Source organism: Syngnathoides biaculeatus, chromosome 1 (assembly GCF_019802595.1).
Source record: "Syngnathoides biaculeatus isolate LvHL_M chromosome 1, ASM1980259v1, whole genome shotgun sequence".
Taxonomy (NCBI): domain Eukaryota; kingdom Metazoa; phylum Chordata; class Actinopteri; order Syngnathiformes; family Syngnathidae; genus Syngnathoides; species Syngnathoides biaculeatus.
In genome coordinates this window covers 7,690,092-7,717,165 of record NC_084640.1, presented here as the reverse complement: position 1 = coordinate 7,717,165, position 27,074 = coordinate 7,690,092, and the positions used below count along the sequence as shown (strand labels likewise).

Below are 27,074 nucleotides of genomic sequence, written 5' to 3'. Positions count from 1 at the left end.
AGGAGGGGGCGGGGGGGGGGGGGCTCAGCGTTCATTCAGTATCCCCCCCCCACCCACCCACCCCCACCCCCACCCCCACCCCCACCCCCAACCCCGGCTTGCCGTGAACGGTTACCGGGCAGATTTACTGCCTCCCGTTCCTTAAATACCTGGGATTATGGCTGTGATGAAGATACAAGACCAGGTACAGTCACGTAGTTGCTATTTTGAAATTATCGACACACCTCATACTTTTCTTTGAAGTTAAGACCGCCTTAGTTTTTTGTTTTTATACAGTGAACGCCTTCAAACAGACTGCCTGCTGCGGTCTATAATGCAATTATCGAACGTGAATCAGCTCGCTGCACAAGTGTGGTTATGATTTAAAAAAAAAAAAAAGTTGACGTGAAACAGATGTCCATCGTTCTTCGACTCAAGAGCTAGCTTGGAAAGCTAACAGCTAACGGTAAACAAATCAGTGAACGCATCCTAACAAAGGAGGCTACTGAAGTCGAGGTGCCTGTTGCATTGTGGCACGTTTATCCAGTGAAAACATAAATTAATTTCACTAATTTAAAACAGTACAGTCTTTCAGCATGCTTGGGCGTTTTTGTGCCGTTTGTTCCTTTGTTTGTAAAAACCACTGGAATAGCAGCCGGCTAACTTTTTTGTTGTTGTTAGCAGCTATCTCAACTGACGGCAAAAAAAAAGAGGATAACGAAAGATATAGTTAAGATGTAGCTTGTATTTCTGCTCTATCTAGCCACAAGGAGTTTACTTTGTCAGCTGTCTGTCTTTATTTGGCATCTGGGGGTGGGGATCAGTCACCTGTTAACAATGGTGTTAATATCAAGTAACGGAGCACAAATACTTCGTTACTGGCCATACGTAGGTTTTTAGGTATCTGTAGGCTATTGGAGTATTTATTCATCTGCCATTTTGATTTTGGTCTGTACATTTGAAAACAGCACTGTCACTGGACGTTGCTCTCATATATGAACAAAAAACATAAATCTCTACAAATTCAGTGAAATTAGATAATTTCCTGCAGTATATCTGATGATCTCGGCACGAATGTGCCACGGCACACTGGTAGGGAATCAGTAATGAAGTACAAATACATGTTCACGGATCTTAAGTGGATTTCAGGTCTTTTTCCTGACATTTTACTTTTACTCCCTACATTTGATGACCTCTTTTTCCATATATCCATTTGATGAGCCGCTTATCCTCACAAGGGTCGTTGGATTGCTGGAGCCTATCCCAGCTATCATTGGTGTACACCCAGAACTGGTTTCTAGCCAATCGCAGGGCACATAGAGACAGACAACAGTCGCACTCATAATCACACCTATGGGCAATTTAGAGTCTCCAATTAATGAATGTTTTTGGGATGCGGACGGAAACCGGAGTGGCTGGAGTAAACCCACGCAGGCACGAGGAGAAGATGCAAACTCTACATAGGCGGGGCTAAGATTTTAACGCCAGTCCTCAGGCCTGTGAGGCCAACCAGTTGGCCCACCGTTCCGCCGGATCTGATTTTTGTCGTCAAATAGCAGCACTTTCTTCGTTACTGATACTTTTTTCAACCTCCGTGGATGACCCACAGGAATTTAGAAAAGACAGTCTTAATGTTGACCTTTGTTGGAGAGGCAAGATATTCCCCATCTATGGCCTTTAACTACAATAATGATTGGTGCTGAATGCATCGTCTTGTGCCAACCTAAAAAACATTAGTTTCTGACATTCAAAAATTGTGTAGTCTTTAATATTTCATTTGTGTACAGGTTATCGAAACAGGTGTTGTATATAATTGTTAGTAAAAATCAGTTTTTACTGTATTTCAGTCTAATTTTACATTAGCACAAGAATGCAATCAGTGACCTAGTTTAACCAGTCTTTTTTTTCCCCCCCATACTGTTGTGTACTTTTACTCAAGTACAGGGTGTGAGCACTTTTGCCACCAATATGAGGCAATGAAAAATGATCTCCACTTCAGTACAGGAATTCGACAGTACTTGCATCTCAGCAGCTGTTGTCAACAGATCAGAGACCCAACTGTGTCACACAATTGTTGTATTGTCTGTTTCCGGTCTTGAAGTCCAATCTAGTGTTCTAGTTTTTATCAAATGGGCCACATTGTGTCCCGAATAGGAGTCACAGGCTTTTGTAATGATTGATTTGTAGGGTGCTACACGAGTGGACGCTCTTGTTTTCCCGACTTACACAGTATATGCTTGAAGATAACTTGTAAGTTGATTTAGATGCAACTGCTGTATATTTGTTTGTATTATATTATGGCATTTGGTCTCATTTTACAACAATTGAACTACATTTTAGTTGTCCATAGTCGTATTACATCAGATTCAAAACTAATCCACTTGTGATGCTTCCTCCAGACGGCTGGTATGCACTCCAGAGGCGGAAGATCGTGTGACTAATTTCCCCATCTTCATTCTGCATTGTTCTCCGTGGCGTTTACTGACAGAAAAACCGGACAGAGTTGAAAATAGTCATTGAAAGGACAGGAACTGACTCAGGGGTGAATGTCACTGTCAACACGCATTTGTGTTTGTCCTCTAGAGGGCGGCATGTACTTTAGTCGCCTCGAGAGAAGGATGGAGAGTCAAGCACCCGCACACAAAAAAAAGAAAATTTGGTTCTACTCAGCTCAGCTCTAATCATGCATTTCCAAGATGCACATCAGTATTGTGTTGATAATGGCGGGTTGCCCGAAAGCCTCCCAGCACATTGCGAAGTCTTGTTTATGTTAGTACACAATTGTATTTACTCTCAGGCTTGCTCATTCTTTGATGAAAATCTGTGGGCTCTGTCAGAACATTGTTTTCCAAATTGTGGTCACAAGAAGCCCCGAGCGGTCTGTGAGGAACGTAGCCATTGAAATTTGCAACGCAGCCTTTAACTTTGAAATGGCTAATGTTGTTGTTCAAGTAACTGTTATTGATCTATTTTCTATAGCACTTGTCTTTATTAAGTTTGCGGGGAAAATGGAGCAAATATTGTATCAGTCGACATTTAGTTTAGCAAGAGGAAAGATTCACTGGTCACCAGCCAATCACAGGGCAACTCCCTACAAGAACTGGGAGCAGATGGAAACTGAGATTCGGACGCAGGATCTCAGAATTGTGAGGCAAACCTGCTAGCCACTACTAGAGCACAGGACCGCCCTGTTGTTATTAGTGGGGGGCTGGGAGGGGGGGGTTAGTCTACATTATATTTGGTGCCAAGGTCCAATTTTAGTTATTGTCTCCCCCCCCCCCCCCTCTTGGCTGATCAACACTGTTACTCTTGTAAAAGTGTAAAATATGGACACACAACTCCAAAGAAAATATAATAAAAAGTTTTAATAAAAAAAAAAAGGAACTGAGAGGAAAGGGACCAGTCCTGTGGTTCTGGCCAAGTTTTTGATTAAATTGACTGTTTTTACTATAAGTTTGTTCCAAGTGCCAGCGTACATTGATGAGTAATAGACTACTGCAGTTTTTTTTTTTTATTTTTTTATTTGGAGAGTAGGTGGTCCCAAAGTTCCTCCCCCGGACAGTTTCTGATACCTTTCTCTACTGTCTTCAAAAGTCAAATAGGGCTGAAAGTAACCATTGTTAATCAAATAATTCAATCACAAAACACCTCCAAGTTTTGTCTCTGCCTGGAATCTTCGCAGTGATCGTTTGTCCACGCTGACTCTTAATGGAGACTCACATACTGCTTCATGTTGAAATAGAGAGAGAGAGTGTGTATTGCGTAAACGGTAACAAAATAAGCACATTTATACACGAGCTGCTTGGACACAGCTGACCCGCAGTCACGCAACAGTACTCAGAAAGGCAGATTGGGAGGCTGCACGTGGACAGCAAATAACTACACCTCACTTTTACTTTTTGATGTTCGATATTGCACAAGAAATTTTGTTTTAATTTGATTATTTGGTAGTATAAGCACTAATAAAAATATTCTAACATTGCAGCTCTAGTCCTATACAGTACATCCATGTCTTCATCATTGCGCAGCATGCTGGCCTTTGAGGAATCCCAGATCGGATCACGTTACCCACGATGCATGTTGGCACATAGTCAGAGTAGAGGTCATCATATACTACCAGTCACACATGCCTTCTCAGAACTCCCACGGTTGTCCTCATGTGTAGAAATATTGCCTTCATCGTCACTGTTAATGTGCTTCAGCTCTTTATGTCTCGATTCTTCGTGTATTTGTTCGTGCCAAACTGTGAGTCCACTGCTCTCATAATTTGGGACTGTTCTGTTGATCTCATCCACGCTCGCTCTGAGTTAATGGGCTTGTGCGGCTTGGCAGCGTTGCGCCTTTCAGGATGTGTGTTGAATATGAGGCGGTGTGACGCACAGAGACAACGACACGCACAGACTGGTCTTGTTAGCTGCCCTCGCAGTCTCTCACAGAGCCTGTTTGTTCCACTTTCATAATGAGGAGCCTTTTGAAGCAATGCCACTGATAATACACCAAAAAAGATGCATTTATCAGGGATTCATCGACTGCTCTGTCGATTTGTGCTAATTACCGGTACGATCTTCTCTCACGCTTCTCACAGAGAACTTGGACTGAGAATGCCAAATCCGTCAATATTAATTTGGACCATCCTTCTTGTTTGCATTACGTGTAACTGACCTCCAACCCTTTGCTCAATTTATCTTCAGGATTCATGGCTATTGTGGAGCTCTAGGTAACTGCCCCCCCCCCCCCCCCAACACCAACACACACGTACATGCACACTCCCTCGTCAGTGCCTCGCTCACCCCCCTTGGTCTCTTCTCTGGAAAGAGCTGGCTTCAGCAGTCTGCCTGAAAGGCGCAATGCATACCCGCACATGCACCGGCGCTCTTTTGTGAGCACGCTCGCACAACAGCGGACGAGGACCCGCAGCTTCGTGTTGGCCGCTAGGCAGCGCCGTCATTCTGCCGCATGCTGCCTGCCGACACCATTACGCAGAGGAATTCCCTGCCGTCTCCGCTGCTTCTGTTTACAGCGGCAAAGAGCTAGGAGGAGAGGAGGTGTGCTGCAGAGCTGGAAGAGTGCTTGGATTTTACATCAAGATGGCACTGGTTGTTTCCAAGGAAGTGGCTGTCATTGGGGGATTTGTTAGTGACCCCTGTGGTCCCCATTGGGCACATATGTAAGAGGGAACAGGGAGTTTTTTTGGCAAGCGAGGCACTGCTTCATTTGTGTTTTCTGCTTCCTGATGCGGTCGGAGCGCGCTAGTCGTGTTTGTATCGTGGTGCTGGAGGAGGTGGAAGAGGATGAGCCCTCCTTTTCACCCCCACCCCCTCAGGCCAAATCGACCCCAGACCGCCGATCTCCTCATGCCCCTAGAAGGGCTGCTGCCCTGGAGGACAAGGTGAGATGGCCTCATCTTTTTGGTTCTGCTCCTGACTGAATTTGTGAATGAAAACATTGAAATTTCGAGTCCACTTGTGTGTCACCGTCACACCTGACTCCATGTTAAAACGTGAGATCAGTTACATAAGTAGACACACTGTCTATTGTATAAAAATACAGTGCACTTCCGTACGAGCCAATTTTAGCAGCAGGTTAATGAATGAGACAAATTCTGGTATGTAGAGATTATCACTAAAGCCAAAGCCATTGTAGTTCTAAACCGAACATTGACACACTGCTATGCGGATGGAATGCACTTTGAGGTATGTACTTTCATAGCAGTACTGAGGATGCACAGGATATACCACACAACTGGCGTTGTTACACTTGTTATCATTTTAACTAGCTTGCAAGTCGTCAACATGCCTCGCTTATTTTTAGCCGGGACAGAGTCAGAGTTGTATTGGGAAAAATGTCGATTTAAGAAGCCAGGATTCCCAGACGATAAGAGAGTGTATAAGTATGTTGTTGACAATACAGTACTTGGAAGACTGTAAATGAGGGTTTTTGGAAGCCTCTTCAGACCTTTTTCAGATTGACAGGCCGTCTCATCAAGTGCCATTCTCAGCAAAATCAGAGCACACAAAAGTACTGTTTAAAGTACACTATCTAAGCAGTACTTTATTAAAAAGACTGTGATGCTGAAGTGGTGAATGGTGAAGTTTTTTGTAGTGGATAACTAAAAGATATCTAAAAAGTCCTGTCATCACTGTTTTGATTCTGAAATTGTCACATTTGAAAGTATTCCCCAAAAGATCTTTGTAAAAAATAGTTATCAGTAGTTTTGGAGTATTATTTGTTCCACGGCAGAGAGTACCCAGGCATTTATTTGAGAGGAGGCCTTTATTCTTAATCAACCATTTTTATGAAAAAAAAAAAAAAAAAAAAAAATGGTTGTTCTAATACAATCGTGAGGATAAGCGGTATTAATTGATGGATATTTATGCTACAGTCTAATATTTTCCAATAAATATCTTTACAGTCACAGACAGTGTAGTGATCCATCGTCGGCTGACTTTGGTACAGGCAGGCGGCAGCATGGGTTCAATTCCTTCTGACAGTGACGTGAATGTGAGTGAGTGGTTGTCTGTTTTTCTATCTGCCCTGTGTAGGTAACAGCGACCGGTCCTGGGTCTAGTTCGCCTAGTTAGCAGGTGTTGCTCCGGATGTTCTGATCTCTATACATCAGCACTTAACTTCACACTGAAATTCAGCTTTACAGATGTCATGTATGCTTTTGTAGTGTGTGTTTTGTTAAGCGCCTAGTCCTCCTAAACTGAACACAGGTTGCATCTATTTGGGGTGAGGTTTTTAAGTTTAATTGGACATACTTTTGGATTTATCAGTCTGCTGTCTATATTAATGTGCAAGGCATTATTCGAGGGAATGCATTAATGCGGTAAATCACATTGTTAGTACTCGTACAAGAAGAAGATTTGTCTTCCTCTCTTATTAGAAGACAAATGTTCAGCTCTGCCTTTGAGGACTTTGACATCACTTTTTGTCAACCAATTCATAACTATAAATGTAGAAGACTGCATTGTGAAGTTACGTTGACCTCGCGCCGTGTGGCCACAGAGCACAGCTTCAACCTGTCAGGTTTACGTTTTGTTCAGCGTGCTGCAGCTGCTTCTCTGTCATCAACAAATCTGGCATGCACAACCATTTGTGACCTACCACCTGGAATTTTATGTGGTAGTCAGATGCAGACACCACTTGCATAATGCCCTCCGAGAATAGTCTTGGATGGTAATAACATAATGAGTATTATTCTTGTTGCAGCCGTCCTTGCTCAGAGCCATCTTCAATGTGGATCCGGAGGAAGTTCGCTCCCTCATATTCAAGAAAGAGGATGTCAATATTCAGGTAAATCAAGCAGTACATTCTCTGCTTGTTTCGTTAGCTCTTCTGTTTTCAACAAGCTAGCTCTATGTTGAGTTTGTAAGAATTGTCACACGACATACCATCTTAACAAACCAAGGAGAATCAATTTAATCACTTGACTGCCTGAGAGCTCCTTTTGGCAACCCTGAAGACCGAAGACACAGAAGCACCGCAATCTCTAGTTTTAGGACACAACCTTCACCTCATCTCATTCCTTTGTCGAACACTCTGTTCCGGGATATATTATCCAGCCAATTCTGCTCTAAGCTTTGTTGTCTCTGTGATGGTCGGTCAGTATTGCTAGGGTCATCACACTGTCTCTTCCTGGAGTCAGCAACACTGGCTCACTCCCTTTGCAGTCACATAACACTTGTTTACAGCCCCACTTTGCTGATTGCCCTCTGCTACACTGAAACACGCAGCGGGGGTGCTGTGACAGGGTGCAGTGATGGATGGGAGCAAAGACTCTTTGTGAATTGAGAGGTTGTACGGTGGCCTTTCCGGGCCATACTTCATTTTAGGCTCAAGATGAAACATTAGGGACACCTGCGCAGTCTGAAAAGATCTGATACATGTAATCTTGCAACCACTGGTGAAGAACTGCACTACATCATATTGTTTTTCTAATGATTTAGCTACCTTATTGTCAAAATAATAATAATAATAATAATACAAAAACAACCCCCTCACAGTGAACCAATATAATTCTCCAGCCATCATGTCAACGAAAAAAAAAGGTACAATTCCTATATATATATATATATATATAGAAAATTTGTGGCTTGTGTAACAGGATACTGAAAAGCGGACACCGCTACATGCTGCAGCTTACCTGGGCGACACTGAGATCATTGAACTACTCATTCTCTCAGGTAAAGAAAGCAACAGTCTCATTCTGTCATTGGATCTTGAGAGCTTCAGATGCCATGCTGACATTATCCATGAAATTGGGATTAAGACACTCAATTTAATATTTAACTGATCTCTTCTGGGGAATGTCCTGTTTTTCATCTTTTACGGTCACATGCTCCAGTGCTATGTCTACTCATTGCCTTGTGACATGATCTCACTAGGCCAGTGGCAACTGGTGAGGCTGCTAGCGATTCCTAAATCATCTGGGACAGTCTATGTGTACCTTCTTGGCTTTCTGTAAATCAGATGGACACGGGGGGTCACCACCAGCAATACTATACAGGGTGTGTGTGCGTGCACACGTGCCTACGCCTACGTGTGCTGCCCTCTTCCTCAATATTGGGAAGAGCAAGTAACAGGTGCAGTTTGTTGGCTATTTTAACCCCCAAAGTCATGTCAATGAGGATCAAGGGAGTTTTAAATCCTCCAGGCACTATTGGCTCAAAAGACTCCTCCTACTTGTCAGTCATGAATAAAGAAATCTTTCAGCTAGATCGGTGTGGCTTTCAATTTTTTTAAAACATTCAAATCATTTAGTTATCATGAAGGCACTTTCAATTCTGTGTTGATGTTCATCTTCCATCTGCTATTTTCTTCCAAGGAGCCAGAGTTAATGCCAAAGATAACAAGTGGTTGACTCCTCTTCACCGTGCTGTGGCTTCATGCAGTGAGGTAACAATTTCATAAACACACACTCAGTTGGACTCTCCCAAAACGTCATGATTGTGTCCCCCACATATCACAGCAGATTTGTTTTTTTTGAAAGAATCTCGTCTGTCAGTCTTCTAATGCGAAAATCCCCCCAATATTGTGGAAAAACCAAGATTATAGCAACATTTTTGTAAATTTTTACAGTATACTTATTTTCAGCAATATCTTCGTCTGAAAAGAGAGGCACAGTTGTTGATTCCCTTCTCAGCCATTTGATGAACGTCGGAATAAAAGTATAACAGAACGAGCACACTCGCGCAGGAGCTACTGTTGGCCATAGCTCACGCCCCGACACTCACATGCAGACTCGCCATCACGTGCCACCCTACCAGGTGATGTCTCTGAAAGGGACATAATAACACATAGACACAACCATTTACAGTATTTTCTATAAATTTTTGCAGTCACTCACATTTGACGAGCGGGACTGCGCTCAAGCGCCTCCATACGCGCAAATCTGTACAGTCGAGCACGAAAAATCACACACGTAAAATTTGTTACGAGTAGAAAAAATAGATATTGAAAGACGTTGCTTATTTTGTGTACTATTGACATTAATTTATGTGTTTATTTCATAAAAGTTGTTAGGGTTAGGGTAACCTTAAACAAGCCTGCTCCAAAACAACCAGTATTGACCCGGAAACAGGAAATGCAAGTTAACCGTACTGGGCATGTACGGAAGTTAGGCCGAAAGCGCATGTTTAGAGCTGCTTCACGTACTGCGAGTGCATTTACGTCGAAAGTCATCAACATAATGAGCCATGTCAAAGGAAATTCAGTTACACCAGAGGTGCTCATTGTTTCGATCGCGAGGCAGTGTGACGGAGTGCCCCCCCCCAAAAAAAAGTCGTTAGACTATCATCCACCTCATCGCTTGATTCAGGAGGTGTGGCACATAAAGGCGCGTTCTAGCAAGCTGGCCTCCTATTTACGGCAGTCCCCTGATGCGTCCCCCCCCCCTCTCTCCCACAACAGTACATCACGATTGCCGACAGGAATGTTTGTTCCAATGTATCGCTACGTTGTTGCCACTAAGGCCGATTTTGTTGAAGTAAAATTTCAGCATCTTCATTACATTGTGGGTATAGAATGTTCATGTATATTCCTTGACAGGCCAGTGCATTTAACTTTTATTCAGATAAATTTTGTCAGATCAAGAATTTTTATTGATGAAAACTTTTAAGTACTGTTTTATATCATGTTCTACTAATATCAGTTGAAATTGGAAATGATCATGTCTGAGTTTGCAATTTTAGTTTGATCCCTGTTTGTTCAGGATGCCGTGGCCGTGCTGTTGAAGCACAGCGCCGACGTCAACGCCAGGGACAAGAACTGGCAGACGCCACTCCATGTAGCGGCGAGTAACAAGGCTGTGCGTTGTGCTGAGGCACTGGTGCCGCTGCTTAGCAATGTCAACGTGTCTGACCGGGCAGGACGCACCGCTCTGCACCACGCTGCCTTCAGCGGACACACAGAGGTTGGTCTCGCAAATGGTATTAGAGGATTACCCTATGTGGACAGTAATGTATATTTGTTTACTTTTGGGTTGCAGATGGTAAAGTTGCTCCTGTCCAGAGGAGCTAACATCAATGCGTTTGACAAGAAGGATAGGAGGGCCATCCACTGGGCTGCCTACATGGGTAAGATTAGAAAATGGGTCTCTACCCCATAACACATCCTGTTGAGGTCCTCAGTTTACAAATGTGTTCTGTTCCTATATACTACTAATACAATCCAGAAAATGTCTATCAGTAACCTGTATTTTTATGCAATAGTAAAGTCGTAATTGCAGTATATATTTGCATTAATAAAACAAGAACAAATGATAAAGAAATATTCCTTAGCTTTACTCCTTTGATTGGCTTGCACACCTGATGGCTCAAGTATCTCATTGCACACCATAAATCCATTGTCTTGGGCACCTAGGGATTGTATCCCCGAGTGTGTACTTGGAATTATAATTATGTATCTTTGGGATCATTCTGCTATACCTGGAATAAACGACGTATGGGCCACCAGGACTCAAGTATGGCCTGCTCCAGCATTTAATCAGGACCACTATCGTATCAAGAGCCCTGTATTATTTGTTTCATTAATTTAGCTTTTTTTTCTTCCTAAAATTGCTTAGTTAAAATATATGTATTCAGTTTTGATTACGTATACACAATTGGTATGTACATAATAAAATCAGTTATATATCATACATTTATTATGTGATTAATCAAATATAAATGGTATGTTGTGTTATTTAATGCATAAAATGAAAATGTAAAATAGATTCTGCATATAATATAGTATTTATTACTTAGATAAATATTTTAACTACTTTTTAAACTTATCTATATAACCTGGCCTCTCTGTCAGTTTTAAAAATCCAGTGTGGTCCTTAAGTACAAAAGTGTGCCAACCTCCACTCCCTACTTTTGTACTTATGGTGTAATGAATACTACAAAAAACACGTCAACATAATGTGGCCAATAATCTCATTATGTTTTACACCTCGGTTCCAGGTCATCTGGAGGTAGTTAAGTTACTGGTGAGCAGTGGCGCAGAGGTGGACTGTAAGGACAAGAAGGCTTATACCCCTCTGCATGCAGCTGCCTCCAGCGGGATGAGTAGTACCGTACACTACCTGCTGGGCTTAGGGGTCCAGGTCAGCAGTTGCAATGGTTCACACCTCACAACGATGATGAAAAGATATTCAAATAAGTCAAATGTGTTTTTCTTAGGTGAATGTGGTGAATGCCTATGGTAACACGCCACTCCATTTGGCGTGTTATAATGGCCAGGATGTGGTGGTCAGTGAGCTCGTCAAGGCCGGGGCTAGTGTCAACCAGGTTTGCGCGCGGGCATGTGTGTTCATAATTAAACCTGCTGAATATACGTTTTCAATTCTGCGGTGTGTTCACTTCTTGTAGGTCAATGAGAGGGGGTTCTCTGCCCTCCACTTTGCATCCTCCTCACGGCAAGGGGCGTTGTGCCAAGAGCTACTGTTGGCCCACGGAGCACACATTAACATGCGGGTGGGTGCAATGTTGTTATTATACAATCATATAGTGCACACTTTACTACTATAAACCTTTTTAAGAGGATGGTAAGTTCCCATGGAGATTGTGTCTCCAAGCACCTTTGGATGTATGTTTGCGCTTCAGTAGCAACGGGAAAAAGATACATTTGAAGGACTGTTGGAAAGTGATACGAGGACACATGGAGCCTCAAGATCCACAACCATATGGGACATGCTGGGGGAGACGAATGGCTCCCCGATGCTCCTGGCTACTTGGAATATCCTGTTTTTGCGGGTGATATTCACAGATAGCTCAGTTTTCCACAACCCTGCAGTAAAAGATGAACCAGTGTCAATGAACCTCTACTTGTACTGCAAAACTGATTGACTGGATCGAGCTTTCATATTTACATACACAAATGCCATTGTCCATCTTTGCAGAGTAAGGATGGAAAGACTCCCCTCCATATGGCAGCTACCCACGGCAGGTTCTCCTGCTCTCAGGCCCTCATTCAAAATGGTAAGATGGATGCCTGCTCATTATTTGTGTGCTGCAAGGGGAGCAGTGTATCTCATATTTACGTGTTTACAGGAGCCGAGATTGATTGCGCGGACAGGGACAGAAACGCTGCCCTTCACATTGCCGCACGCTACGGCCACGAGCTTATCATCACAGCTCTCGTCAAACACAGAGCCTGCATTACCAAGTCAGTCGTAGTAAATGTCGTAAAAGCTAAGCTTTTAATATACACTGCTGCCTTGAGATACAAGTTTAATTATTTCTGTGACCACAGTTCTTAACTCAAAACTCTTGTATATGGAGTTCAGAGAAACGTTCCCCCATTAAAATCAATGGAAATCTCTGTAATCCATTCGACCCTTCCCCCCCAAAAAAACATTCTTTTAAAGAAAAATGGCACTCCATAATACTTAATTTACAAAACCATATCGTAATAACATAAAATAAAATACAAATACTTAAACAGTGTGCCCATTATTATATGTAATTATATTACGGCACTTTCTGGTGTGCACAACTTGGCCACGTGACGGCAGTATAATACACTAATCCTAAATGAATGTGAGTTTTAGAATTACTGTGACTCTGAACTCCAGTGACATTGTTCCCCTCCCCCCAGAGTATAATGAATGTATACCCGTGAGTATTGTCATATTGTCTGTCTACATGTGCTGCTGCACCATTAATCCATTATCTTTCACTTTTCTGGAGTCGGGTCAGACGGTCAGCAGCTTGAGCAGGGAAGCCCAGACTTCCCTCTTCCCAGCCACTTCATCCATCTCTTCTGTTATTGCACCACTTGTTTAAATAACTGTTCTTTATAAGACTATAACAAAAAAAAGAAAAAAAAGTCTTCTGAACGACAGCGCATGTCTTGAAAAGCTTGAAAGTTGGGTCACTTGTATTTCAAGGCGAGAGAGAAAATGATTTTTTTTTCTAATTTGTGACATTGTTGATGATAGCCTTTTGACTGAGACATAAATGCACAATTAGGAAAGTTTTTTTTTTTAACCTTTATGCATCCTTTCTAAAAGCACATGTGCAAGAATGTCATTGTCTTTCACCCATGTTCTGAAATACTTGTAATAACTTGTGCTCTCTCCCTTTTATCACTCCAGGAGAGGTATTCATGGGATGTTCCCGCTGCACCTGGCAGCTCTCACAGGCTTCCCTGACTGCTGCAGGAAACTGCTGTCCTCAGGTACATTAAAGTTGGTACATTTCCTGGGCTCCGAAAGCACCTGGTTGACATCACATTGATTGCATTTGAAATATCTGTTCCAGGATTTGACATTGACACGCCCGATGATTATGGAAGGACCTGTCTACATGCTGCTGCAGCTGGAGGGTGAGTCCTTATCCATCTTATTTGCAGTATGTATTAGAGTGAATTTGACGAAATGACATTTAATGAATGATCCCTGTTCAGGAACCTGGAGTGCCTGAATTTACTGCTTAACATAGGAGCAGACTTTAACAAAAAAGACAACTATGGAAGGTAACCTAACAGCCACAATAGTGCCTCGACATGACTGCTATAGAACAGAGTGAAAAAATTCTTCACTTGCCCAGAAAATGAATCACTCTGACCTTCATAGGACTCCACTTCATTATGCATCGGCCAACTGTAATTACCACTGTGTGTTTGCCCTGGTGGGCTCCGGGGCAAGCGTCAATGAGCTCGACCAGAGAGGCTGCGGCCCCCTGCACTATGCTGCAGCAGCTGACACTGACGGAAAGTATGTTAGTTCACGAAAATTCTCACAGATCTTCAGTTGCGGATTACTGTGTACATTCTTACGGTTCTGATTGTCGCAGATGTGTGGAGTACCTTTTGAGGAACAATGCTGAGCCAGGAGTAAGGGACCAACAGGGGTACAGTGCAGTCCACTATGCCTCAGCCTACGGCCGCACGCTCTCTCTGGAGCTGGTGTGTACCTCAGCCAATGTAAAACAAATGCAAATTATTTGAATACAATCTGAGCCACCTCAAAAGTTACATTTTTGTTGAGTGGGTTGAATTCCCAAAAAGAATAAACACTCTTTGTTTGTGTTTTTCTTTTTAGATGGCTAGTAAATCTCCTCTTGATGTGGTAAGAATGCTTTATAAAGTACGGTAGTTGAAATAATGTGAATGGTCCTCTTTATGAAATTAGCTCCCTCTATTGGACAGATAGGGCATTGCTCAAACTGGTTTAGAGGCATATGGAAACAATTAGATGACTTGTTAGCATATCCGCTTCACAGTTCTGAGAAACCGGGTTCAAATCCGGCCTCGCCTCTGTGGATTTTGTATGTACTACACTACTCCAGTTTCCTCCCACATCCCCAAAACATGCACAGTAGGTTCATCGAAAACTTTAATTTGCCCGCAGGTGTGAATGTGAATGTCTATTTATATGTAACCTGCTTGGCTGCCGACCAGTCAGCTGGGATAGGTTCCAGTACTGGAACCCTAGTGAGGATAAGTAGTAAATGTAATCAAGGCTAAACTATTTAGTGTAGTGGTTTTAAAGGACTGTTAATGTAAATTTCATCAGGCTTGCTTTTGTGCTATCGAATTGGAGCGCAATTCTGCATCTGATTAGTTATATTCCATGATGTGTTTTATTTTTCCTGCAGCTTATTGAGTCATCAGGAACAGACTTCCCGAGTAACACTGAGTGCCATGGGCAGATCAGCCCACTTCACTTGGCGGTGAGTTAAGGAATTCGGGGTAAGGGGTTGGCGTCCTTCCACACCAAAGATATTAGTAGTGCACATACAATATGGATGCATTTCCTTCATTTGTTCAGGCTTATCACGGACACTGCGGCGCCTTAGAAGTCCTCTTAACCTCCATGCCGGATGTAGATGTCCGTAACCACCAAGGCCGAACTCCCCTCAGTCTGGCCTGCTCCAGAGGCCACCAGGAGTGTGTCTCACTTCTGCTGCACCGCGGCGCTTCGCCCATGACCTGTGACTATTCACACAAAATGACCAGTCTACATGCTGCAGGTAGAAGAAATTATTTTGTTTCACATGTCTACATATTTTAGCACCACACCTAACTTTCTCTAACAATGACCTGCTGCACCGCCTCCAATAACAGCCCCATACTCTTCTTCCTAGTTTACCTTGCACCGCCCCCTCCTCCGCTCTTAATGGGGTACACTCCTAATTACAAATGTTACAGTCCTTATGCAGCCTATCAATGTGGTTTATAATGACAGCGTGCTTATGGGCTGCCCACCACCGGAATTTTTTTTTTTTTTTTTTTTACATAATGACATGCCTCTGTCGGCAAGCATCGTTGGCAAGCGCACATAAGTGGAGACAAATGAAAAAAAATTCAACCTGCAGATCAGGTGATTGTGAAAACTTGGAACTCACTTCCCATCTCATATCACACACTAAGGCATGTGAATATTGCAATGTTTGGTTATACCTATGCATATGAAAAGTCTTTTTCACGTTTAAAAAAACATTAAGACCAACCTACGCTCATGAATAATGGATGGAAGTCTCCAAGGCTGCATGAAGTTTAATTTAATGACGTATGAAACAGACGTCTAAACCATCAGCAAACAAAAAAGTAAAAGTAAAAAGTACTTTTGTCATCATTGGTTAGCAACAGTATAATGTTATTTAAATGAATTTAGAGACTTATTGTACTCTTAAAGTGTTGATCTTACATAAAGTGCACAAACACACTTGTATTTAGTTTTAAAAGTATTGGATGGCTCTTTTGGAATTACATTTTAAAATATTTGCTGTTTATGGCTCTCAGCCTATAAGGTTCCCGACCCCTGTACTAAAGGTACCGCCTGCCACAGTTGCTATAAAATCCTAGACATTTTTTTCAAGTTTAGTGTGTAATAAAATGCGAAATAAACTGCCCATTTTAGAATAGCCACAAAATATGTGAATTAAATTGTGTATTACAAGAAACAAAACGGTGACCTTTTACTTTTAAGGCAGTGATGCCATAATTTGCAAATAGTTAAGCGTAAGTGTTTCACCACTTTCCTGGGAAATGGGAGCAAAAAAAAAGATTTTTTTTTTTTTTTTTTTAAAGTAATTCCATTGTCACACTTTGTGTATATATCACAGTTACAAATGGCCACTCAGGGTGCCTGCGTCTCCTCATGAGCAACAATGACCAGCACATCAACTTGGATGCACTAGATGTCAACAAGCAGTGAGTTATGGAAGGATAAATTCATCATTCTGGCCATCTGTTTAATATAATTTATACAAACAACTTGATCAGAGTCCTTATTTCGAGGCATGATGTAGTTTTGTGCGTTTATGAAGAACTCCACTGATGTTGGCTGTGCTGAATGGACACACCGAGTGTGTGTATTCGCTGCTCAGTCAAGGAGCCAGCGTGCAGGTTCAAGACTGCTGGGGCAGGACGGCCCTCCATCGAGGGGTGAGATGACTCATATTAGTGGGTGTGGAATCATTATATTATGATGTTGTTATGTTATGACGAATGACCAAGACAGTCTGCCATTTACCATTTGAATTGTTTGTCACCACAGGCGGTGACGGGCCAGGAGGAGTGTGTGGAAGCTCTCTTACAGAGTGGGGCCGGCGCATGTGTGAAGGACATTCGTGGTCTCTCCCCTCTGCACTTGGCGGCTGCCTGCGGCCGTGTGGGCGTCCTCGGTGCTATGCTGCAGGCGCCTGGCACTTCGAATGGCCTCTCGCAACTCACTGACAACAAAGGCTACACGCCGCTTCACTGGGCCTGCTACAGCGGTACGCAAACTTAACGGGAAAATAAAAGCCTCACAGAAATCACTTGTTAAGTTTTACTTATTGTTTTTTTTTTCTCCCTTTAGGATGTGATGCTTGTGTGGAGTTGTTGTTAGAGCAAGAGGTCTTCAGAAAGATAAAAGGCAATACCTTCAGCCCATTGCACTGCGCAGTGTAAGCATCCATCCATTTTCTGTGCAACTTATCCTCATGAGGGTCACAGGAGTGCTGGAGCTTATCCCTCATATGGCAGGGTACACCCTGAACTGGTTGCCAGTCAATCGCAGGGCACATGGAAACAGTCAAATACTTCTACTTTTGTCCATGAATGGCTGATGCAGTCACAGACACAAGTGATGGGGTGTTGTGTGTTTCAGTATGAACGACAACGAAGGAGTGGCAGAAATGTTAATCGATTCCCTCGGCGCAAACATCATTAACTTCACTGACTCCAAGGGCAGGTGAGAGGTGCCAAGTGAACACGTAATTGGCATTTTAAATTACATTTTGATATCAGTATATGTTCATTTCTAGTTTTGATTGACCTCACTGAAGCTATTGGTAGTATTGATCACCACTTGACTGTAACTATATAGCAGGCATGTCTATATTGGACTCTATCCCTTTGTGTCTTCTGAATACATTTTTCTTACGTCCTGTTTGGTGGCAATATTTTCTGACAGCGCATACCGTGTTCACACTAATGCAGGTCCCCGCTTCACGCCGCCGCTTTTGCAGACAGAGTCGAATGCATCTCCCTGCTCCTCAGTCATGGAGCGCACGCCAACATTGCTGACACACACACCCGAAGGACGCCGCTGATGATGGCAGCTCTCAATGGGCAAACGAACGCCGTGGGTCAGTGCAGGCACAAAGTTCGCCTTTTGCCGAGCTTCATTGTGTAACTTTACTGCACGGATGTGTTGCAGAGGTGTTGGTTAGCAGCAACAAAGCAGACTTCACTCTGCAGGACACCAACAGGAACACAGCCTTACACTTGGCTTGCAGTAAGGTAATGGACGTTTTAAACTGCTCACAGGTGCTTGCAATTCTGGATGCTTTACAGGCCTTAAAAGCATTTTTTAGGTGAAAACATTAAGCAAAACTTACAATGTACAGTGAAGAAAATAATTATTTGAACACCTTGCTATATTGCAAGTTCTCCCACTTAGAAATCATGGAAAGGTCTGAAATTTTCATTGTAAGTGCAAGTTTGCCAATGACCATTTGAATGATACAGAGGAGTCATGTGAGAAGGTTTTTGGTCGGATGAGATCGGATGTCCACCTTGAGACAGATAATTGAAAAAGAAAAATCCAGAAATCACAATGCATGATTTTTTTTACGATCTATTTGTGTGATACAGCTGCAAATAAGCATTTGAACATCAGTCTATCAGCTAGAATTCTGACCCTCAAAGACCTGTTAGTTCGCCTTTAAAGGTCCACCTCCACTCCATGTATTATGGTGACTCAGATGCGTGTGTGTGAGGTCGTTAACTGCATAAAGATACCTGTCCACCCCATACAATCAGTAAGACGCAAACTTGTAACATGGCCAAGACCAAAGAGCTGTCCAAAGACACCAGAGACAAAATTGTACCATGCCACACGACTGGAAAGCGCTACAGAGAATTTGTCAAGCCGCCAAAAAGGTCCACTGTTGGAGCAATCAGAAAATGGAAGAAGCTAAACATGACGGTCAATCTCCATCAGAGCGAAGCCCCTTAGATATCACCTCGTGGGATCTCAATCACACCGTCACTGTTTCCAAGGTGACTGTTGGTAATACACTAAGACGTCATGGTTTGAAATCATGCATGGCACGGAAGGTTCCCCTGCTTAAACCAGCACATGTCAAGGTCCATCTTAAGTTTGCCAATGACCATTTGGATGATACATAGGAGTCATGGGAGAAGGTTTTGTGTTCAAATGAGATCAAAATGTAACTTTTTGGTCATAATTCCACTAACTGTGTTTGGAAGAAGACGAATGATGAACACCATCCCTACTGTGAAGCATGGGGGTGGTGGCATCATGCTTTGGGGGTGTTTTTCTCCACATGGGACAGGACGACTGCACTGTATTAAGGAGAGGATGACCGCGGCCATGTGTTGTGAGATTTTGGGCAACAACCTCTTTCCCTCAGTCAGAGCATTGAAGATGGGTCGTGGCTGGGTCTTTCAACATGACAATGACCCGCAGCACACAGCCAGGAAAACCAAGTAGTGGCTCCGTAAGAAGCATATCAAAGTTCTGGCGTGGTCTAGCCAGGCTCCAGACCTAAACCCAATAGAAAATCTTTGGAGAGAGCTGAAACTCCGTGTTTCTCAGCGGCAGCCCAGACACCTGTCTGATCTAGAGAAGATCTGTGTGTCCATGATTTCTAAGTGAGAGAAGTTGCAATATTGCAGGGTGTTTAAATTCTTATTTTCTTCACTGTATATCTATTCGTGGCCCTTTCCTAACCCTACATCATTTTGTCTGCCAGGGTCATGAGACGTGTGCCTTGTTGATCCTGGAGAAAATAAGAGATAAAAATCTTATCAACTGCACCAACGCCTCTCTGCGCACGTAGGTTATATGTCAGCTCACAGGCAAATGCTCTTCCTCAGTCCATTTTGTGACCCACCCTCCTCCCCCACCTTCCCCGCAGGCCACTCCACGTCGCAGCCAAGAATGGTTTAACCGTGGCCGTCCAGGAACTTCTGGGAAAGGGAGCAAGCGTGCAAGCGGTGGATGAGAATGGTGAGCGTTTGCCACGTTTAATTCCCAAACAACAGGACCTTGACGTTCACTTCCTCTCCTGTCTGTAGGATACACACCTGCTCTGGCCTGCGCCCCCACCCGCGATGTTGCCGACTGCTTGGCGCTCATCCTCAACTCCATGATGCCCGCCTCCCCCATGGTCACCATAGCAACCCTGCCGCCATTTTCTCTTCCTCACACGGTCATCAATCATCATCCTGTGGCCAATCACGTCGCAAAGGGCATGGCCTTTGAAACACTGCCACCTCTGAGGCTGGACCGCGCGTCTTACTGCAGACCTGAGCGCCCCCTGTCCTGTATCACTACTGACGAAGAACTGAACGACTCGGATTCCGAGACCTACTGAGGACTTGCTACCCCCACGTCCCCCAAATCCCCAACTGTAGCGTTGGAAGGCCAGTGTGTTACTCAGGAGCCTTAACAGATCGCTGAACCCTCGAAAACACAAAAGAGGGGGGAAAATAAAACTAGTGTATATCTTTTTGGGTAAACCTTTAAATATTAAATAATGCAAGGCTTACTTTATTCGCTCAGAAATGCAGTATGCTACATTTCTTGAAGACATACGTCATATCATAGCCAGTGGCAGGCCTTGCATTTGGTACCTGGTCTTTTAGTCTGGATTTACCTGATTTAATCCAGTCCCCCTAAGTACCGCCACTTTCACATCGTTACTCTGGAAACCTTCAATACTATACAAAAAGTTTTGGTGAAGGGAAGCTCAGAAGTCTAAAGAACAAAAACTTTGGAGATTCTAAATGGGACCAGGTAGACAGTGATCACAGGAACCTACTAGGGGGGTTCTTATCGAACCCTGTTTGAACTTTAGGAGGAACCAGAACGCCCGAAACATTGCGCGGACGGGGCCTCTTTTTATGAAGGATTGTTGTGGAATCAGCAGCCCGACTACTTGATGTTTGAGTAAGTGCGTGAGCGCTTCATGATGAAATATTGCCTTTTCAGGAACAAGCACCTTTCCTGAAGTGAAAAATATTTAGTGCAATGTTTGTAATGAGGTAAGAAAAAAAAAATAAAGATATTTGTTTTTATTAATGCTCCTCTTAGTAGTTTCAGTCAAGTGCAGGTTTAATGTGTTTTGTTGTCCGCTGACAGACTTGCAGTGCGTCACTCATTATCCAGGTGATAAAGACGTCCGTACAAGCATGCAGTGACCAGCCCCGCCGTCGTGTTTGAATGTTTCAAGGTGACCCTTCCGTCTTTGTTTTTCTCCACACGTTGTGGCTGCTCCAGGATGTAACGGCTCCCCAGCACTGATGGGTACACGTATTTGCTCGCAAACTCTCCCTCCAGAACAAAGTCTAATTGAGTCTCCGCCTCTTCCACTTCCTGCCCACAGGAGCTGGCTTTGGACCCCGCGCAACGGACCACTGCGCATACCTGTAAGCACAGTGTGGCTTGTTAGTCATCGTCATGTATGAGTGTGTCCTTTACTGAAAAAAAAAAAAAAAACAAACTAAGGTTGAATATTTCAACTCAAGCAAACAAACAAAATAGAAGCTCCGTAAAGATGAATTGACAAATACACTAATTTATGTTTTGCTTCCAGGTTAGGAATGTTTAGTTGTTTTAAGAAAACTATTTGCTCATAGAGTGAAGAAAATAAGTATTTGAACACCCTGCTATATTGTAAGCTCTCCCACTTGGAAATCATGGAGGGGTCTGAATTTATTATCATAGGTGCATGTTTGCCAATGACCATTTGGATGATATGGAGGAGTCACGGGAGAAGGTTATGTGGTCAGATGAGACCAAAATGGAACTTTTTGGTCATAATTGCACTAACCATGTTTGGAGGAAGACGAATGATGAGTTCCATCCCAAGAACACCATCCCTACTGTGAAGCATGGGGGTGGTAGCATCATGCTTCGGGGGTGTTTTTCCTGCACATGGGACAGGACGACTGCACTGCATTAAGGAGAGGATGACTGTGGCCATGTATTGTGAGTATTTTGGGGAACAACTTCCTACCCTCAGTCAGAGCATTGAAGATGGGTCGTGGCTGGGTCTTTCAACATGACAATGACCTGAAGCACACAGCCAGGTAAACCAAGGAGTGGCTCCGTAAGAAGCATATCAAGGTTCTGGCATGGCCGAGCCAGTCTCCAGACCTAAACCAATAGAAAATCTTTGTAGGGAGCTGAAACTCCGTGTTTCTCAGTGACAGCCCAGAAACCCGTCATATCTAGAGAAGATCTGTGTGGAGTAGTGGGCCAAAATCCCTCCTGCAGTGTGTGCAAATTTGGTGAACAACTACAGGAAACTTTTGACCTCTGTAATAAAAAAACTCGTACATTTTGATTCCTGGATTTTTCTTTTTAAATTCTCTCTTTCACAGTGGATATCCACCTACGATGAAAACTTCAGACCCCTTCCATGATATCTAAGTGGGAGAATTTGCAATATAGCAGGGTGTTCAAATACTTATTTTCTTCACTGTAATTTTGCTCAAGTAAGATTGTTTTTTTTTAAGCCCAGTTTTTGTAGTATACCTGCACAGCATAAACCCCGTTGACAGTGTGCTTTCCGGTAAAAGCTCCCAGTGCATAGAGCTCATCGCTTTTAGTCTGCGGAGAGCGCTGGAACTGCAAGCGACAACAGAAAGTGCCGTCGCACACCCTCAGGTTGCCTTCTGTGCCGTTGAGCAGGGCAAATTTGAATGGATCGTACATCATGGTGGAAGTGAATGTCGAGGAGGGCAGTGGGGAGGAAGGACAGTCATCATGGTGACAGTATCCTGAATCTGTGGCGGTCTCCTCGACTTTGCCGTATTCTGCGGCCCCACCCAAAACGGGGATCCTGGCCACCAGCAGGCGGCCCTCCTCGGGGTCTCCGCTCTGCGCGTGGTGGTAGGTGGCCCCGAAAGGAGTGTAGATACCGCTTCCTGTCATGATGAGTCGGTCGTTGCGAATGTTGGCAGCGAGCAGAGTCACGCCGGCGCCCAGACTGAACGCCCGCTGGAACTGGACGGAGTCCAGGAGGGGCAGCTGGTTCATCCAAGCTGTAGGGAAAATCATCTGACGCACACCCTGGAAGACCAAGTCAAAGGCCAAAATTTATTAACAATTAAAATGAGTCTTAATTTTTGTAAAGGCATATTTTTTTTTTTTTTACCAACTTTTATGTTGGATCTCATTCGATTGTGTAGATGTCACTAATGTGGTCCAATAATGTAAGCTAGGTATAATCATATTAAAACAGATGATTACACCATAAATAATGGTTTGTCATGATTGATAGAAAATGTATTGTGTTCCCCTGCAGATTTAGTTTTTTTTTTTTAACATATCCTCTATTTGCTGAAAAAAAATCCCTCTGCTAATTTTCTTCTCAAAATGAAGCCCAGCATAAGCCCAGCCCAGTGCTGGTTTGGCTCCACCTGGTGGCATATTGGTGCCAAAACAACTCCCTTAGGTTGAATTGAATGAGGCAAATGTTGGTAACATTACCGACTAACCCGTTTTCCCTAATATTTTTCTATTATGTGTATTGTTTTAATGCTGTGACACTGAACTGGATAAGCTAAAAAGAAAATGGACGGTCATGTCCAATATTCATAAGAGTCATCTCACCCTCTCATGCAAGGTGACCTTGGGCTCGTAGAAGAGGATGTCAAAGCAGATGAAGAGACCAAACTTCCCAGCAAAGGGGGTGTCAAAACTGATGATCTCCGGCTGTGGCGGGGTGTCAAACGCTTCCTCAAAATAAAGATTCTGCTTATGGTAGCGTGCCACCAACAGTCCGTCGGACCTGCGTGAGGACATTTTGCCGTCTCTCAACCGTGCGCAGTTTGAAAAGGATTGGAGACGCGTCGCACCTGAAAACCACGTTGGTGTTGAACTGCCAGCGTCCGTCCGCGGGGCAAGAAGAGGTCGGGTCCGACTTCAGGGGGCAGGGCTGCACGTCGGGCATGTTGGCCACCACGTAGAGGTTGTGGCGGCGAGCCATGCAGCTCAACTGCTGCTGAACCTGGTGAGCGTAGAACGTGCGTTAAAGAGAACGCCATGCCATTTACTGGATGGAAAAACAACAGCCACTTGTACCTCCGTACTATTGAATCTTTCCGGTTCCACGCACGGGTTCCACGTATCCACTTGGGGGTCAGGAATGGTCTCCAAGTAACCGGAAATGGACGCACGGCTGAAGTTGAAACCATGAAGACCATCTTCTGGGAACACCACGATTTGGGCACCCTGGTGTGCAAAGTTACTGTAGTCATAACTAAACTTCTATTCATATTATCGCTCTAGAGCTTCAGTATTACAAATTCTTACTGAAATACTATCATATCAGTATGATCAATAATTCAATTGTGAATTGTTTTGAAAAAAACTAAAAAGTCCAGGGGCCTATGGTCCACAATGGTAAACATTCCAAGTTAAAGATTAACTTTTAAATGTCAGCACAAATGTCAGTAAGTCCAACACGAACCGCAAGTAATGAATTAATTTTAAGTAATCATGCGGGTCAGTTAACTCATGAATTACGAGCACTAAGGTATTGTGTTAAAAAAAATGTAATGCAAAGAACTTCACCCGAGTGCCAAATCTTATTGTTGTTATTAGTACTATTATTATGTCGCTGGTGATTTGTAAGCTAGCTTTTTTTTTTAAAAAAAAAAACGTGAGTTGTAATCATTTTTGGGGAGTTATGAGTATTTAAAAATAATATTTAAAAAAAATTTTGCTCACCTGGCGGGCAGCCAGGGCAGCTTGCTCCTCGTACACGGCTAGATTCTTGCGCATGTGTCGGAGGGCTTCCAGCCTCGAAACCGGCACATGGGGATCCGGATTGAGGATCACGCGGTGCTCGTATACAGCAGCGACATATGTGGAGTCCCAAGGCGTCCCGGTTTGACCAAAGCTGAACGTGAACGCCAACGCGACATGAAGAGCAACATACAGCAACATGCTCACAATTCGCTCTAGTAATCAATACTGACACCGAGGACGACAGCCGAGGGCTCTGAAGTCCCCTCGAGAATTGAGGTTAATGTTTGAAAATGTGAGTGTGAAAACCCAGAGACAGTTTACGTTCATTGTAAACAAAAGACTTTATTTTGAAAAGGTCACAGAGGAACGATGCGCACCGTAACCCGGAAGTAGATTTTTACTTCGAGTCGTTACGTTTTTAGCAAGTTTTAAGACTTGTAGGCTTTTTCACCATAACATCAAATTCTAGATCATTTTAAACACGTTAGAAAACGCGAACAATAAAACGCACGCGCTTTAATTTAAAACAAAATATTTTTACTGCCTGCCGAGTTGCAAAGGTGCCTTGTAAATGACTAAATAATAAATATAAACACTACGATACGAACAACCAAAATGTTTTTGTATATTTTTTATAATTAAAAATTCGATTAGAGACATACAGTACTGTAATCCGAATCTATCCGATTCAAACCACTGATCTAAAAGCAAAAAAGACTGGATAGCGCATACACATCGAGTGGTATGTCGATTGGTTGAAGCCAGTTGGCCGCCATCTTGGTACTCAAAACGAGTGGAGGAGATTGTTTACAGGTTGAATTATGTTGGGGTTTTTCCTCAAAAGTTTGGCATATAGAATTAAAACAGGTCGTGTGATATTGACATATTTTCAGTTCTGGTAACATGAAGGATTATTAATTCGACTTGGTAAAACAAAAACGGCTAAATGCAAAGGAAGGATATATAACACCGTGGGCCCAATTTCCGTGACATGTTAACTTTCCCGAAGCACTATCATCATAACATATAAAAAAACGAAGCATTTTTTGTCATAAAACCATTAAATTTTAAGTCAATCAGATATATTTATGGAAACAAGGATTTGCAATGGGAAAATACACGCTAAACGCATTGTTCGTTTGTTGTCTCTGCGATGTCCTATTTCAGACAGAAAATGTAAACTTGTTTTCTCGCATTTGAAAATCAAATTATGAAAGCCATCAAAAATTACACGGAAAATTTATTTTCTTGCTTATCCAATGATGAAGTTTGGGAAAATATTTACGTTGCTTTTTCGCGAAAACAAGCATAAACAAAACTTTGTTCAGGTGAATTAAGATCATCACACAAAAAAACCCCTTTACAAACAAACTTTAACAGTGTCAATGTAATTTTTTCTTATTTACCTGTGGAATATTTTCTCACAGCCACGAAACTGGCGATTATCGCACAGGTCGACATGGTCGTTTTGGGAGTATCAACATGGCGGATATCTGCTTTCAGCGACTTCAGTTTTGGTGGCCAATGAGCCATGTATAGAAGTACGTAACATTTCAATTTCATTTTAATTTAAAAACCTATTCAAATTCAAATCCCGGTGGCACTTGTCTACTTCCATAGCCATCCAGTTCTTTTTTTTTTTTTTTTTTTAATCAGTGATTCAAACCCACGCAACGTCTCCGGTCACTTCGTATAGACGCCATCACGCAACACGTCTACGTCATTTTTTTGCGACAAATAGATCCACCTGAAAATGAGTTAACATTGGAGCACACGTGCCTTATGCTCAGTCCCAAAACATGAAACTAGGTGAATATATGTTTCTTACGTATCCTCCATGCGTGTTTTACACTTTGCGAAGTTTTTAAGCCGCTGTCGCTTACACTATTAGACGTTTACACGCACCTTAGCAGATAGCTTTAGGACAGATACCGCAGCAAGATGGCGAACCCCGAGGCCACGGCAAGAGACCAAGTCCCAATGTCGAAGTCCATGCAGACGTTTAAGAGCTGCTGGAGCTGTCGACTCATCGGCGGCGGTGGCTTGATCGTGTCCGGGATGTATGTGTTCAACGCCGCCCGCAGGGTGATGCGTCTCGGCGGGCCGACCTCCATGGGGACGATCGCCCAGATTACTTTCGCTGCAGGTGAGCTGGACGCGATGTCAGTGTCATCAAAAGGAACACTTTTTAAAAACTACAATTAACTTTTATGTCCAGGTTTGGCCGCGTGGGGAGTGGTTGTCATCATTGACCCTGTGGGGAAAGCGAAAAAGGAGTCGTGAAGTGAGGAAGACGACATGGAGACACTTCCAAACTCAAAATTGTTGTTGTAGATACAAATATTTGTTGAGATAAAGGCAATCACTTTACATGATCACGGGAAGATTT

At 43.2% G+C, this 27,074-nt stretch overlaps 3 protein-coding genes across 6 annotated transcripts; 2 read left to right on the top strand and 1 right to left on the bottom strand.

Annotated features, from left to right (window-relative positions):
- Positions 1–75: 75 nt before the first annotated feature.
- On the top strand, positions 76–23,726 carry LOC133496205 (serine/threonine-protein phosphatase 6 regulatory ankyrin repeat subunit A). 2 transcript variants are annotated; one of them, XM_061811600.1, is made up of 32 exons: positions 5,176–5,368; positions 7,192–7,275; positions 8,087–8,165; positions 8,807–8,877; positions 10,193–10,393; positions 10,469–10,556; positions 11,427–11,569; positions 11,646–11,753; positions 11,835–11,939; positions 12,365–12,443; positions 12,516–12,630; positions 13,562–13,644; positions 13,728–13,791; positions 13,873–13,941; positions 14,042–14,182; positions 14,262–14,373; positions 14,510–14,536; positions 15,066–15,140; positions 15,239–15,440; positions 16,536–16,623; positions 16,740–16,857; positions 16,970–17,189; positions 17,273–17,360; positions 17,564–17,647; positions 17,896–18,044; positions 18,116–18,198; positions 19,677–19,759; positions 19,842–19,933; positions 20,002–20,970; positions 21,068–21,158; positions 21,266–21,354; positions 23,559–23,726. In XM_061811600.1, the coding sequence occupies exons 1-29, from the start codon at positions 5,213–5,215 to the stop codon at positions 20,298–20,300; spliced, it is 3,306 nt and encodes a 1,101-aa protein (XP_061667584.1). In that variant the 5' UTR covers positions 5,176–5,212; the 3' UTR covers positions 20,301–20,970; positions 21,068–21,158; positions 21,266–21,354; positions 23,559–23,726. The 2 variants fall into 2 exon arrangements, with proteins under 2 accessions (XP_061667497.1, XP_061667584.1); XM_061811513.1 differs by lacking the exons at positions 5,176–5,368; positions 15,066–15,140; positions 15,239–15,440; ... (11 more) ...; positions 21,266–21,354; positions 23,559–23,726 and adding an exon at positions 76–184 and having other exon boundaries at positions 14,510–14,631.
- On the bottom strand, positions 21,020–26,226 carry btd (biotinidase). 2 transcript variants are annotated; one of them, XM_061811816.1, is made up of 7 exons: positions 26,092–26,226; positions 24,665–24,836; positions 24,017–24,166; positions 23,791–23,942; positions 23,546–23,723; positions 22,466–23,002; positions 21,020–21,352 (listed from the first exon to the last, which is right to left on the bottom strand). In XM_061811816.1, exons 2-7 carry the CDS (start codon positions 24,716–24,718, stop codon positions 21,080–21,082), a joined length of 1,344 nt encoding a protein of 447 aa, XP_061667800.1. In that variant the 5' UTR covers positions 24,719–24,836; positions 26,092–26,226; the 3' UTR covers positions 21,020–21,079. The 2 variants fall into 2 exon arrangements, with proteins under 2 accessions (XP_061667800.1, XP_061667711.1); XM_061811727.1 differs by lacking the exon at positions 26,092–26,226 and having other exon boundaries at positions 24,665–25,985.
- Positions 26,227–26,374: 148 nt separating this feature from the next.
- On the top strand, positions 26,375–27,060 carry dmac1 (distal membrane arm assembly component 1). Of its 2 annotated transcripts, none has more exons than XM_061811955.1 (3): positions 26,375–26,513; positions 26,603–26,831; positions 26,904–27,060. In XM_061811955.1, the coding sequence occupies exons 2-3, from the start codon at positions 26,627–26,629 to the stop codon at positions 26,966–26,968; spliced, it is 270 nt and encodes an 89-aa protein (XP_061667939.1). In that variant the 5' UTR covers positions 26,375–26,513; positions 26,603–26,626; the 3' UTR covers positions 26,969–27,060. The 2 variants fall into 2 exon arrangements, with proteins under 2 accessions (XP_061667939.1, XP_061668028.1); XM_061812044.1 differs by having other exon boundaries at positions 26,378–26,513; positions 26,609–26,831.
- The last annotated feature ends 14 nt before the right edge of the window (positions 27,061–27,074 follow it).

Excerpts from the sequence above, each read along its gene's own strand:
- LOC133496205 (XM_061811600.1), top strand. The coding sequence starts at position 5,213 with ATGCGGTCGGAGCGCGCTAGTCGTGTTTGTATCGTGGTGCTGGAGGAG. Across the intron at positions 16,624-16,739 it reads GCACTAGATGTCAACAAGCA|AACTCCACTGATGTTGGCTG; the intron begins GTGAGTTATGGA and ends GCGTTTATGAAG. Across the intron at positions 17,190-17,272 it reads TCACTGGGCCTGCTACAGCG|GATGTGATGCTTGTGTGGAG; the intron begins GTACGCAAACTT and ends TTCTCCCTTTAG.
- btd (XM_061811727.1), bottom strand. The coding sequence starts at position 24,883 with ATGTTGCTGTATGTTGCTCTTCATGTCGCGTTGGCGTTCACGTTCAGC. Across the intron at positions 23,724-23,790 it reads AACACCAACGTGGTTTTCAG|GTCCGACGGACTGTTGGTGG; the intron begins GTGCGACGCGTC and ends GTCCTCACGCAG. Across the intron at positions 23,003-23,545 it reads AGGTCACCTTGCATGAGAGG|GGTGTGCGTCAGATGATTTT; the intron begins GTGAGATGACTC and ends TTGGTCTTCCAG.
- dmac1 (XM_061811955.1), top strand. The coding sequence starts at position 26,627 with ATGGCGAACCCCGAGGCCACGGCAAGAGACCAAGTCCCAATGTCGAAG. Across the intron at positions 26,832-26,903 it reads CCAGATTACTTTCGCTGCAG|GTTTGGCCGCGTGGGGAGTG; the intron begins GTGAGCTGGACG and ends TTTTATGTCCAG.